Source organism: Mus musculus, chromosome 14 (genome assembly GCF_000001635.26).
Source record: "Mus musculus strain C57BL/6J chromosome 14, GRCm38.p6 C57BL/6J".
In the NCBI taxonomy this organism is placed as follows: Eukaryota; Metazoa; Chordata; class Mammalia; order Rodentia; family Muridae; genus Mus; species Mus musculus.
The window spans coordinates 59,129,441-59,143,307 of record NC_000080.6 but is presented as its reverse complement, the minus strand read 5'-3'; the positions used below and the strand labels follow the sequence as shown (position 1 = coordinate 59,143,307).

Sequence of the window (13,867 nt, the reverse complement as noted above, 5' to 3'; positions counted from 1 at the left end):
AACACAACCAACCAATCAAACAAACACAAAACAAATTCTAGTCATTCTTTGTCCAACTACATGACATGAAAACCCTTTTAAAAGGCATGTAACCTGACTTTCACACATTTCTCCAGTTCCTAATTCTAGGGCTGCTGCCCAAAGACCCAGGCACATGGACCTAGCCCATGTGTCTGACCACTCTCCGTCAATGCAATGAAAGCCATATCCAAAGGCAGAGACTCATGTGACAGCCCCGATGTTCAGTGCCATTTGCCATGGTCACTCTTACACCTAGAGCCCATTTCTCTGAGGGGTGTGCCTGGGTTACTGGAGAAGAGGGAGGGTGTGTGCACTTCACAATGGGCATTCTGTCATGGAATGAGGTGTGAGCTGACCTGTGACATAACTGCCACATCAGGTCTGGCCTAGCTCAGTCAGTAACTGCCATCAGTAAAGTAAGAGCTCTGCAGGGTCTGGGATGATGAGAAGGAAGCGGCCAAGGATTTTGGGAAGTCTACGCAATCCTGTTCCCCCTAAGGATCTTTCTCTGCCCTCTGATCAACCAAAAAACATTCATTTCTTCCCACCTCAGACTCCCATGCCTCAGCCTACCTTTCGTACCAACCCTCTTTTCGTTTTCTACCCTACCTCCTTCCCTGCCCTGAGGAACACTTCCTACTTCCCCACCTTAATGATTGCTATGCCCAGCTCCTCCTGTGTAAACAAACTTTCCTCTAAGCACCCCTCTTATTTCCAGACCCCTTCCTTCCTGTCTACCCTCATGTCTACCTCTTCTCCAAGAGCACTGCTGGATAGTTGCCTAGTTCCTCTTTCCCATCTGGAAACTAGCTACTTTCAGCCAGAGGAGGTAAGTCAAAAACCTCAAACAAGAAATCCTTGCAGATGGTTTACTTCAGAAATGCCAAAGGCTGTTTTCCTAGCAGCCCAGCATGGTGAACATGGAGGAGGCAGGATGATGGAGCCAGCAGCAGATAGCCTGTATCTCATCTCCCCTGATTTCTCCTACTGAGTCTGGCTGCAACTGAGAAACTGTCTAGAGGTTTTAGCTAAATGGGATCCCAGGGAAACCACTTCCTCAGCTATCAGAGAGCCTTTTCTGAATGTCTTTCAGCAAATCCTTCAGGAACTGAACAAGATTTCTCTAGACCCAGAGCTTAAAATTGGAGGAAGCAGATATGACCTCACATCCTTGGTAAGTGGGGCTTAGCACCAGGAAGATCAGCATCACTACAGGTGACAGCTAAGTGGACCGGGAGTCAGTCTGGACAGAGTCAGGATTCTGGCTTCAGTTGTGGGTCTGAATTAAGCCATTTTTTGATTCAGTTTCATTGGCATGAAAGGGAGATACTGTGGAGTATGTCCTTTGCGCAGTGGTCAGGGATGTTGTGATAAGTGCTAGCAATTGTTCCAGGACATCAGTAGATGCTTAGACTTCTTCACAAGAGAGATGAGGAAAAGACAGGCAATGAAGGAGTCAGTATTCAATTAGAGCACGTCACACACACACACACACACACACACACACACACACACACTACAGAGAAAAGCACTACTGTCTCGTGAGTTAATTATACAGCAACTTTCAAGTAGAATGGGCATTTTGTAGTTACAATGTATTGTGTTGTCTCAAGAGGAGTATAGTGCTATGTGAGGGTATATCTGGATTATAAATCCTGAGCAACCAGCAGAAAGTTTACAACGGAGTCATAATATAGAAAGGAAAAAATGCTTCATATGAAATACATATGTAAATCTGGGAAACAGTATGTGTTGAGAAGACAATAACATATCACAGAAACAGCCAACAGTAAACAGCACCAGATAAGGCAGATGATGATCCAAAATTATACATCATATTAAATTCACCAGCTACAATGACTGAAATGGTCTCCGGGAACAACAACAACAACAACAGCAACAAAACCCAACAACAACAACAACAACAACAACAATAAAACCCACTTATTTGTTGTCTTTGAGAGGACTGGATTGAATAAAGATACATTTATGTTTAAAATAAAAGACTGGTGTGCCTTCTGAGGAGCCTGATCTCCTGCCCAGGTCTGTGGATTGATAAGAAAAGATGCATGTCTTCTATAATTGACACATGTCACAAGTGTTGTAAATGCTATGAGAGGCCTTAGGAAGACATGTTCATGAGCCTCTGTCTCTTCCTAGTTCCTGCTTCAGGAACCCCCCCTGACCCCGCCCAGTCCTAACAAGTTGCTTCTGTTCTGTGCCTTGGCCCTGCTATCTGAAGGGAGATACCCAGGCTATCACACGAGCACACGCTAATGTTACAGCTCCACTTCTTTTATTTGTCACCTCCCCTGATCACTCTTAGACTCCACATGGGGGCCTCTAGCCTGGTTGCTGAGGTTGATGCATAGGACCAAGAGGCAGGCATTGGTTTTTCAGTTTCTTTCAGTCACAGTGGGACATGAGGTACCTGGGAGATGACTGCCACAGCAGGTCTCTCACATGCAAAGTCCCTCTGTTTTTACTGAAGAGAAAGGTTCAGAGTGTCTTCTGAAAAGATGACAAGATGGCTTCCCAGCATTTTCCTTATGAAACCTAGTTCCCCACTCCCATTCTTTCTGCCCGTGCTTGTTCCTCCTGTGTTACCCCCATCCTGTCAGCTCTAGCCTTCAGCCTGCTCCCCAGCCCTATCCTTTCTGTTTTCTTCCCCCCCCCCCCCAGATCCACACTTTCCCCCATTATCCCACCTTATCTCTATTCTGGGCTCTTCTTCTTTTCCAGACTTTTCTCTGAGCACCGTGTTCACCTGTCCCTTCACTATTGGACCCAACATCTAGCATTTCAGTTCAATAGTTCCCTACTCTCTTTCCCCAGTGCAAAGCCAGCTGTGCTCTGTCAGTCCTGATGAGCCAATCTTCCTCCATGGAAGGAGCCACCTGCCACACCTGTAGTTCAGCAGTGTCAGGGCTGTGCTTCCCAAACAGACTGACCTGGTGTCCATGGGAATAAGGAAGACACAGCCAGCATGCTCCTGGAGCAACGCTGTATCCATTTTCCTCATTGGCCTCTTCTCACTATCTGAACATACCTGAAAAATACCCTAGATATATGAGTGGAACCAATGCCCCTAAAGATTTTACAGCTAACAGTCAGGGTAATAACCTAGCTTTTCCCTATGAACTGAGAGACCTAGAACTGGTCATGAATCTCACTGTTTCCTCAGGTACCAGGGAATCTGCAGCCAGGGACAGAGACTGGAAATCATGAAGTGGAAGATGCTCAATCCCTGGATGATCTTGATGCCTTCACTCAGGAAACACTGGCAAGTACAGATGCAATGGAGTTGCTGCCTTAAAAGACAGGACAGGACAGGGTCCATTCTTGCCAGGGTTTGAATATGGACTCAGTGTCACACTTGTTTATCTTGGTTTGTCTGGAAAGCTCAGCAATCCAGTTATAACTGGAGACTTGATGGTAGTCTGGAACTGGTTAGGAGGGGCAAATCAGTGATCTTGGTGATTACTCTTGAGGGTGCCTGTCACACTGAAAGGCCTCAAGAAATGTAGGCTTCTACATGACTAACATGGGTTTATATAGAGATGAAATTGGAAATACAAATAATAACCTGATCTGTTTGAAAACTATCTCAGGACAGAATGAATTGTCATTGGTCAAGAACGCAAGTTTTACCAAATAACATTTCGGGATGGAGAAACCAGAGGGTAAGATAAAACCTCACCCCATTCGCATGTCAGGAAACTCAAACTTCTCACACTACTTTCTCTCTCACAGATAATAATCTGATGTGCACAGGCTGAGGCTGCCCTGTGGTCGGGCTGCCACTTGGATCTGCTAGGACATTCCATAGCAAGTTCATCAAGACAAAGAAGCACAGGTGTGGCTGTCCTGGCTAGGAACACAGCTCAGCCACTTCTGCTGCACATTTGAGATCAGAGGCTGTGCTTGTTCATGCTACCTACCTATGGCCAACAAATTCCACTTGCTTGTTTATCAGTGTAAAGCTGGAGACAATGCCTCTAGCTAGCATTGTCAGCAAATAGTACTCCTATAAACATTAGGTTCAGGAGCTCGAGACCTTTAAGAAGTAATCTGGAATTCCAGAGTGATGTGGGTGTGGCCAGCAGAGACTTGCTTGTCCCCCATGTGAGATTCTTTGCCCTGGGAGGATCTTAGGCTCTTTAGTACAGGGAAAGAGACTCAATGGAAAGCTTTGCCTCATAATAACTTTCAACATTTGAAGAATACTTGTCCTTTACATTAATTGCACAATATAGATTCTCTAAAGCTTGTCTATGAGGCTTGTTTTCTTTAACTCTTGGTGATACTCAATAGACTCATTTTTTAATCTAAATATCTATTAAGATCATATCTGCCATATATATTATACTTTTCCAGGACATAGTGATGCAGGCAAGCATAAGGAATAGCTCAGTGGCCTGGGACTCTACTTGGTTTGGGCTGTACACACAACCCTCTTCTAATAATGCACTTGGCACCTGAGACCTTTACCAGCATGTACTATGTGGGCAGATTTCATTCAGACCCATGGAATAAGTTCCTCCTCTCCTTAAAGACCATCAAAACTGAACAGTTTCTAGTCAGTTATATATATATATATATATATATATATATATATATATATATATATATATATGTATATATAATTCTGTTACATATTCTTTCAAAGGTAGGAGAGATAATGTAGCTTGGAATGGTTTAGGTTGTATGTATGCATACTAAGGCAAACTGTAATCTCAAGTGAAATTTTAGGAAGAGTCCCTATTCTAGTTTCATTTCTTTTGCTATGATAAAAATACCCCCAATGAAAGCAACTGAAGGGAGATAAGGTTTATTTGACTTAATAACCCAGGTCAAAAATCCATCATTATGGAAAGCCAGAGCAGAAACTCAAAGCAGCCATTCACAACCAACATCATACAGTCAAAAGCAGAGAGGATGTATACCTACATTTTTGTCTCTTATACAGGACAGAATCTAAACCCAAGGAATGATATGGTACCATCTACTGTTATGATGACTCTTAGCACACAAAATTAGTGTGATCAAGACAATTAATTCCCTACATAAATGTCACCGGACAAACCTAATCTAGGTAATATCTTTGGCGATTCTAAGTTGTATTATTAACGATTAAAACCAACCCTCATTCCTATCAACTTGACACACAAATCCATCACTTTAAACCATAACCCTCTACTCCTCATCTTTAACTCTCCTGTTATAATCTGATACAATACAGTCCAACTTTAAAAGCCCCAGAGTCTTTAAAAATTTAAATTACTTAAAAAGTCCAAAGTATGCCAACTGTGAGCTCCTATAAAATAAAAATGAAGTTTCATACTTCCAGCATATACAATGGCATAGAGTAAAAAAAAATCCCACTCCAAAGTAGAAGAATTGGGACATCCGAAGGAACAATCAGATCAAAATGAAACCAAAATTATCAGGACCCACACCAAGCCCTCAAAACTCACATCCACCAGCTGATGATCTTAATGTGGTCTTCTGGGTCCCATCCCTCCAGCTCTTCTACCTGCAGTACACACAGCATCTCTTCTAGGCTTAAGCTCACTTCGTATCTCTATCTTCTTGTAGCCTATGTTCTATGGTCTTGGTTCATGGATCAAAAAAATAGTGATTAACTTGAAGTCACTGATAATGCATTGCTGTAGCATCAAGGGAAGAAATAAAAGCACTTCATTTCCCTTGGAGTCATTAACCAAAAACAAGCCCAGATTTGAATTTTCCACTTCATGCCCTGTGTCTTCTGTCTGTTGTATAAGCTGTGCCTGCCTGAAGGCTATCTTGTGAATCTGTCCTTGTGTCACTGTATGTCTATGTGCATCAGTCTGTCTGTCTGTTGTATGACTGTATGTATGACTGTATGTTCTTAACAAAGGGCTTCCCTCTGTAGTGACTGAACAGAAAATATCACATAGGGGGAGGGAATAGGAATACTTCACAGAAATCTCTAACAGATTTTTAAAAATTATTTATTTATTTATTATATATAAGTACACTGTAGCTGTCTTCAAACACCCCAGAAGAGGGCATCAGATCTCATTTTATTTATTTATTTTCTATTTATTTATTTTTTAATTTATTTTGGTTTCTTTTTTATGAGACAGGGTTTCTTTGTGTAGCCCTGGCTGTCCTGCAACTCACTCTGTAGACCAGGCTGACCTCAAACTCAGAGATCTGCCTGCCTCTGCCTCCTGAGTGCTGGGATTAAAGGCGTGCACCACCACACTCGGCTTGGCATCAGATTTCATTACAGATGGTTGTGAACCACCATGTGGTTGCTAGGATTTGAACTCAGGACCTTTGGAAGAGCAATCAGTGCTCTTAACCGCTGAGCCATCTCTCCAGCCCCCTCTCTAACAGATTTTTACGTGTGATTAAGTGGCTGGCTTCAACTGATCCCAACTGACCAGACAACAAATACCACTGTTTATCAGTCAATATCCATAAATGGATGATTTCAACCTTAAAGCTAGATTTTATAGGGTTTCCTTCAACCTCTGTGTTTGCTGCTTTAAGCAAACGATACACATGCATTGTCCTGGGTCATAGAATGGAAGAGTTAAGATTGCAGCTATGTCTTAGCTTAGATTGTAAAAGTTGATCACATGGGACATCTCAGGCAAGTACAGTTGATTGTTACATTGTTCTCTTAAAGGCAGGTTAAACAGGCTGAATGAGTACATGGTAGGACATCAGTCTTAAATGACGTCAACATGTACATTTAACTCTGGATGTGAAGTCTAGCGAAATCTCTTAGAATGTAAGAGATTATTTTTATTCGAATGCATTGCCACAGCCCTAGAATCACAAATTCCCTAGGGGCTCCATTTCAATAGTGGTTTCACATTGGTCTCTCAAGAACTCTCTGCAGGGACCCTAACCCTACAACCACATTGTGTCTGGACTCAGCTGGTATCTTTGACGCCATCAGTCTCGCAACTTTACCACAGAACTAGTAATAGAATGCTTACCACACTGGCAAGTTCTGTTGCTAGCATCTGAGAGCCCACCCTGTGGAAACACTCGGCTTCTGTCCTACAAAAGGTATCACTTCAGTGGAACCTGATTTCTTTAACAAATACAGCCACGTTGCCAAGGACCAGCCTCAGGATGGAGAGGGGTTCTGAGTGAAAGTGTGTCTGGGAGTGGCAACAAACAAAGGACTCTCAGTCAAATCATGGATCCCAGCTGGTGGCCTATGTTCTGCTCAGGACAGCTTTCCAGATTGCTTTTTCTCTGTTCTGCTTTCTCTGGAGATCTCCAGACAGCTCTCTCTCTGTGTTCTGCTCCAGACAGTTCTCCAAGCAGTTCTCTCTTGCGATTCTAAAAAATTTGTCTGAATAGCTCGTCTCTTGCAAATCATAAGTCCAGTCATTTGCCCCAGGTAACCTTTTGATATCCTATGAATTGGCATCCTGTGACCCTAACACCTTGATTCTTAAGAGAAAAGAAGCACACACACACTTTTTTTTTTTTTAACATTGCAAAAGAATTCAGAGATTTGCCTGCCTCCCTTAAGCACAGAGGATAAACCATCTGAGTGGGGCCCCACCCTGAAATTATCATTTTTACCACTCGTGGTCCTAACCTTGCTCTGTTCCAGGCCTACTTTGAACTCAGGCATCTGCCTGCCCTTGTAAGCACAAACAAAAAGGGGATCTCCCACAATTACCATTTCCTAAACCTCTTTATCTCTTTCCTTAGTATCTTTCTGACAAGCTGGCTCATAGTATAGATGCTTTTGTTCTTTTAGATCCATGAAGTCCCTCATTTAATTTATATTGCATCCTTATATTTTGCATAGTTGAGAAATTATATATTTTTGAACTCATATTTTTAGAGTTCTTTTCCTTAAGGGCTGTCCTTCAGTCCTTACCCAGTGTTTAATGTTTTGCTGAGACATTAGCCACACCTTCGCCTCCCAGGCTTGTGTGTTCTCCGATTATCATGGAGTCATTAATGTTGACAGGGAGGACATTCCTTGAATGAGGAATGTAAAAATATGAACAGTATTATGCAGACAAGCTTTATGCCCACAGTAGACATCTGTACTCAGGAGACGCATACCTTGTTGGCCCTGTCCCAGGGGCAGAAACCATATCATTCCACCCCTACCAAGGCCATGCCAGACCTGATACCACTTCTCAGCCCAATTAGAATGCACTCCTGACATGAAATTTTCTCTTATTTCAACCTCATTTAGCTTTTCAAAATACAGGTACAAAATAAGCCACTTTTTTTGGATAAAATATCAAACAAATGGCCCCTATGCTAATTCTCCATGAAGTCTTTGTTGCCTCTGAAATATTATGAGCTGGGCTTCCACTGTCCACATTTCTGTCAGAGTTCTTATGCTTCAAGCTCCCACTGGAGTGGCTCATTATGCCAAATGCTCAACATTTAGCAATTTCTCTAACCTGAAGTTTGAATCTCTTCCACAGTACTAGGAAAAACATGGTCAGGTTTTTCACAGTAATGGCTCTTTGTACATTAACACCAATTTCTGCCCTAATTACAGTCTGTTGCTGTGATAAAATATCCCAACAAAAAGCAGCTGAGCAAGAAAGCATTTATTTGGCAAGTCAGTTACTGCCCATCATTGTAGGGAAGTCAAGACAGGAATTGGAAGCAAGTTAGTTAATCCTATCCATAGCCAAGAGCAAAGAGGCCATTCACTGTGGCATAGGCAATCTACCAGCAGCCATACCCCCACAGGAGAACAATTCTCCCTCCTTCCCTTCCTTCCCTCCCTCTGAGCCACCAAGAGCCAATAACTCCTCCACTAATGGTGGGGTCAAAAGAGCCCTTCACACATCCATGATGGAATTTTTACTGGTTTGATCTTGTAAAGGTCTACATAGGAACCAAAGCATCTATGAGTTAATGTGTTTAGAAGCTGGCATTCACCAGCACTCAGTGCCTCTTACATTCTTTCTGGACCCTATCCCACAATGTTTCTTGTTCCTTGGATAGAGGGAATTAATTATAGATGATCCCAGATGATATTTCACAGTTACTTAAATGTAGTACTTTGTCCAACTGTTAGTTTTTGCATCAGCCACTACCAATTGCAAAACTAGGTAATCACAAACTACATTCTCATAAATCTTTTTTTTTAATTAAGATTAATTTAATGTATATGAGCATTTTGTTGTTGACATACCAGAAGAGGGTATCGGGTCCCATTATGGATGGTTGTAAGCCCCATGTGGTTGCTGGGATTTGAACTCAGGATCTTCAGAAGGGCAGTCAATGCTCTTAACCCCTGAGCCACCTCTCCAGCCCCAAGCAAGTACCAAGCAGTCGTCCAAGTCTTCGAGGACCTTGATTCTGTGGGCCTTGACTCACTTGCGGTACGCCCTGGCCTATTCTATAGTTTTGTTTTCAACATCTTCCTTTTGCAATCTGTTTGTGCCTTTATTTCAACTCCTTGAATAGCTGGCTGAGAACCTGGGAACATGCCACTTGTTCGATAGTACACTAGATTCCTAACAAGATATGTGTATCAGTCACCTCTTAAAACAATTTATCCCTGAGAATTCTCTAACTATGCTCTCTCTTGAAGCTAGATAGCCTTCTATGTGGGACTCAGGGAGACTCAAATGAGTACGCACATCCCACTCTCCTTCAACTTCATTACACTTCTGACGTCATGGAGCATCAGAGGGAAGAAAGTGTGCATAAGCTTTTACTGATATTGAAAGATGTGGACTGACATATCCATATTTCAGAAACATTTAGTAAGAAAAGGAAATGTGAGGTTACAATTTAAACCAGGTCCAAATCCAGGCTGTCCCCACTTCCTAGCGGCTTTTGTCTGATCCTGTTTTCTTCTCTCCAGGGGAAACTGAAGTGACAGGACCTCAGGATTTCTAAATAACTTCAGGACCGAAAATAATGCCACTATCCAAAAAGCTAAAATATGATATCTGGGAAAGATGGTCATCAGAAGCAGCATTCATCCCATGTAGCCATTCCATGGATAAAATAAACAAAGTGGACATGGTTCACAGAAATGTTACATTTGCAGATAAATTAATAACTGAATCAATGTTACCTATGGATCTGTAAACAAGTTAAGAGAAAGGAAGTTATTTTATACTGGCCCTGCAGTCATTACTAAAGGAAGAAAGCATGCATAAGCTTTTACCTTTATTGAAGGGACATAATATGTCAAATTTTTGAGGAAAAATTATGAAAAAAATAAAAGTGGAAATAGGAAAAACTGGTATTTTCGTTGGACATTCCAACCTCCATGAATAAGAGGCAGAATACAGGAGATCGCAAAGCCCAGCAAGAACAACGCTTTCCCTAGTCATTCACCTCATGTATCAACAGCAGGTCATATGTTAGTCTCAAGGGCACAGTGTAGGCCAAACTCAAGGTCAAAACACATCTTAAAGCACTGAAATTAGTAGAAAAGCTTCAGCTCTAAAACCATAGGAAGTTAAATTAGAAATCAGAAGTAAGAAATAAGTATCAATTTATTAGGTACAGATATGAAATCATACTTTTTAAAAACAAAATTTGTGTGGTTTTGTGTGCAACATAGTCATTCCATAGAGGAAAAGTAACATCATGTAATAGAGAAAAAAGGAAAAATTATACTTTTATATTACAATCCAGGTACTGAAAAACCAATTAAATTGAAAGTAAACAGGAAGAAAACAAATTATAGTGGTAACAAATGAAGCCAGGAAAAAAAAAAAAAACATACTCAGGCTAGTTATGTGAAAAGATCAATCATACCAACAGTTTTCTAGCTCATTTAAAAATATGGGGAAAAAGATACTTAAAAGTAAATGATTTTCCCATATCTAAGCTAACATATTAAATATTAAAACAAGCTATTCCTGAAATGACGAAATTAAGGGGAAAATGACACTGTGTCAATGTGTGCATATTAAAATATAGCAATTATCTGGACAAGGATATAACTTGCCAATCATGTGGCTTCACAGGTATGGGCTAACCTATTCTAACTGACTCTTCTCACTCATGAGTAGAGGTTAACCTAATCTAGACAATGCCTTATACCTGTGCCCAGAAGCTTTGTATCATGGGGGCTTCCAGATCCTGTTGACTCAACAATACAAACTATCACAGATAACTTCCAACCATCATATAAAAAGGAAAACATATTTTAATGGGCTAATGTGCAAATAGCTCATAGACTAGATAAAACCTCGGAGACTGAAGAGTTACATACAATTTCCAAGTCTGAAAGAATTGTAGGAAGAATTAGCAGGAAAAACCATTAAAACAATAGCAGTGAACATTCAGAAAACTAGAAAACAACCTAGTGTATATATAGAACACCTGACAAAGGAGGGAATGAGCAAGACAGCTGAGGCGATAGTGGGTACGAAGCCCTTCTAAACTAAGGCAGGGCCAGAGACAACAATGCCATGAAGATCAGAGGGTTGCAGGGAGGGTAAGCATCAGAAAAATCTATTAAATAATATTTAATAAGTAATTCTATTAGATAATGAGTGATCAAATGATAACTATTGCCTCATATAAAAATTTCATAAAAGTAATCACTAAGAAAATACTTGTGATTGGGTTGGGAGGTCACATGACCTGGAAGTGATTGAGAATCTGCCTCTGGATCTAGGGTGAGAGCTCAGTGGGAAAGTGTCTGCTTCCAAAACCCAAAACATGAGCAGCAGAGTTCAGTTCCCAGCTCTGATGGACACACTGGGTGGGAGCAACAGTGTGTATGAATAATCCCAGCACTGGATGGACACAACAGGAAGATCATGGGTTTACCTGGAGCCAGACTAGCTAAACGTACTGAGTTAGAGGTTCAGTGAGAGACTCTGTCCCCAGTCTCAACATCCTCAGTCACAGGGAAGTGTACCAGCACTCACACAGGCACACACACACGCACAAACAAACACATCCCAAAAGGAACGGCAAAGCACCTAAGAGCTTGGGCAGGGGAGTGAATATGATTAGAACTTTTTGTACAAGACTCTCAAAGGACTAATAAGATTGTTAATCTTAAAAAAAACATAGGAACATAATAAATTGACCAAAAAAAAATAGACTAGTGAATACAATTTAAAACATCATTGCTGATTCATCTCACCAAAAGCAATTCCCACCCATACTGGCCACAAAATCCTAGCAAGACTATAGTTTGTCTCCCAAGAAACAAGCTGGAGTAGCCATTCTAATATTGAATAAAATTAACTTTCAAGCAAATGTTATCAAGAAGGATAAGGAACCACACTTCATACTCATCAAAGGAAAAATCTACCAAGAAGAACTCTCAATTCTGAACATCTATGCTCCAAACGCAAGGGCACCCACATTCATAAAAGAAACTTGACTAAAGCTCAAAGCACACATTGAACCTCACACAGTGATAGTGAGAGACTTCAACACTTCACTCTCATCAATGGACAGATCGTGGAAAAACAAACTAAACAAAGACACAGTGAAACTAATGGAAGTTATGGACCAAATGGACTTAACAGATATCTATAGAACATTTCATCCTAAAACAAAAGAATATACCTTCTTCTCATCCCCTCATGGTGCCTTCTCCAAAACTGATCATATAATCAGTCACAAAACAAAAATATTGAAATAATTCTATGCATCTTATCAGAACACCATAGTCTAAGACTGGTCTTCAACAACAACAACAACAACAACAACAACAACAACAACCCAGAAAGTCCCAATACACATGGAAGCTGAACAATGCCCTACTCAATGATAACTTGGTCAAGGAAGAAGTATAGAAAGAAATTAAAGAATTTTTAAAATTTAATGGAAATGAAGGCACATCATAACCAAACTTATGGGGCACAATGAAAGCAGTGGTAAGAGGAAAACTCATAGCTCTGAGTGCCTCCAAAAAGAAACAAGAGAAAGCATACACTATCAGTTTAACAGCATACCTGAAAGCTCTAGAAGAAAAAGAAGTAAATACACCCGAGAGGAGTAGATGGCAGGAAATAATCAAACTCATGGCTGAAATCAACCAAGTACAAACAAAAAGAACTATAAAAAGAATCAACAAAACCAGAAGCTGGTTCCTTGTGAAAATCAACAAGATAGATAAATCCTTAGCCAGACTAACTAAAGGGCACAGAGACAGTATCCAAATTAACAAAATCAGAAATGAAAAGGGAGATATAACAACAGAAACTGAGGAAATCCAAAAAATCATCAGATCCTACTACAAAAGCCTATACTCAACAAAACTGGAAAATCTGGATGAAATGGACAATTTTCTAGACAGATACTAAACACCAAAGTTAAATCAGGATCAGATAAAACCATCTAAACAATCCCATAACCCCTAAAGAAATAGAAGCAGTCATTAAAATCTCCCAACCAAAAAAAGATCAGGACCAGATGGTTTTAGTGCAGAATTCTATCAGACCTTCAAAGAAGATGTAATACTCTTCAAACTATTCCACAAAATAGAAACAGAAGGAACACCACCAATTCTTTCTATGAAGCCACAGTTACACTGACTCCAAAACCACACAAAGACCCTACAAAGAAAGAGAACTTCAGACCAATTCCCCTTATAAATATTACTCAATAAAATTCTCATAAACCAAATCCAAGAACACATCAAAATGATCATTCACCACAATCAGGTAGGCTTTATCCCAGAGATGCAGGGATGGTTCAATATACAGAAATCCATCAATGTAATCCACTGCATACTCAAAGGAAAAAACAAAAACAAAAAACAAAAAAACAACCACATGTTGTGGATAGCCCTAGGGCTAATTATATTTGATGTTAATTCCATTCTCCTGTGAGTGGTTGTGAACAAGGAATGAGTCAG

General features: G+C 40.6%; 1 protein-coding gene across 7 annotated transcripts; it reads left to right on the top strand.

Moving 5' to 3' along the window:
* Positions 1-377: 377 nt before the first annotated feature.
* 1700129C05Rik (RIKEN cDNA 1700129C05 gene) lies at positions 378-10,273 on the top strand. 7 transcript variants are annotated; one of them, XR_001781153.2, is made up of 7 exons: positions 394-850; positions 1,115-1,195; positions 3,206-3,304; positions 3,633-3,704; positions 3,775-3,877; positions 4,991-5,116; positions 9,890-10,252. XR_001781153.2 is itself a non-coding variant. In XM_006519481.4 (5 exons), the coding sequence occupies exons 1-4, from the start codon at positions 461-463 to the stop codon at positions 3,677-3,679; spliced, it is 612 nt and encodes a 203-aa protein (XP_006519544.1). In that variant the 5' UTR covers positions 378-460; the 3' UTR covers positions 3,680-3,704; positions 9,890-10,252. The 7 variants fall into 7 exon arrangements, 5 of the variants coding, with proteins under 5 accessions (XP_006519544.1, XP_030103842.1, XP_006519545.1 ...); XR_001781154.2 differs by lacking the exon at positions 3,775-3,877 and having other exon boundaries at positions 378-850; XM_006519481.4 differs by lacking the exons at positions 3,775-3,877; positions 4,991-5,116 and having other exon boundaries at positions 378-850; positions 3,638-3,704.
* Positions 10,274-13,867: the final 3,594 nt, after the last annotated feature.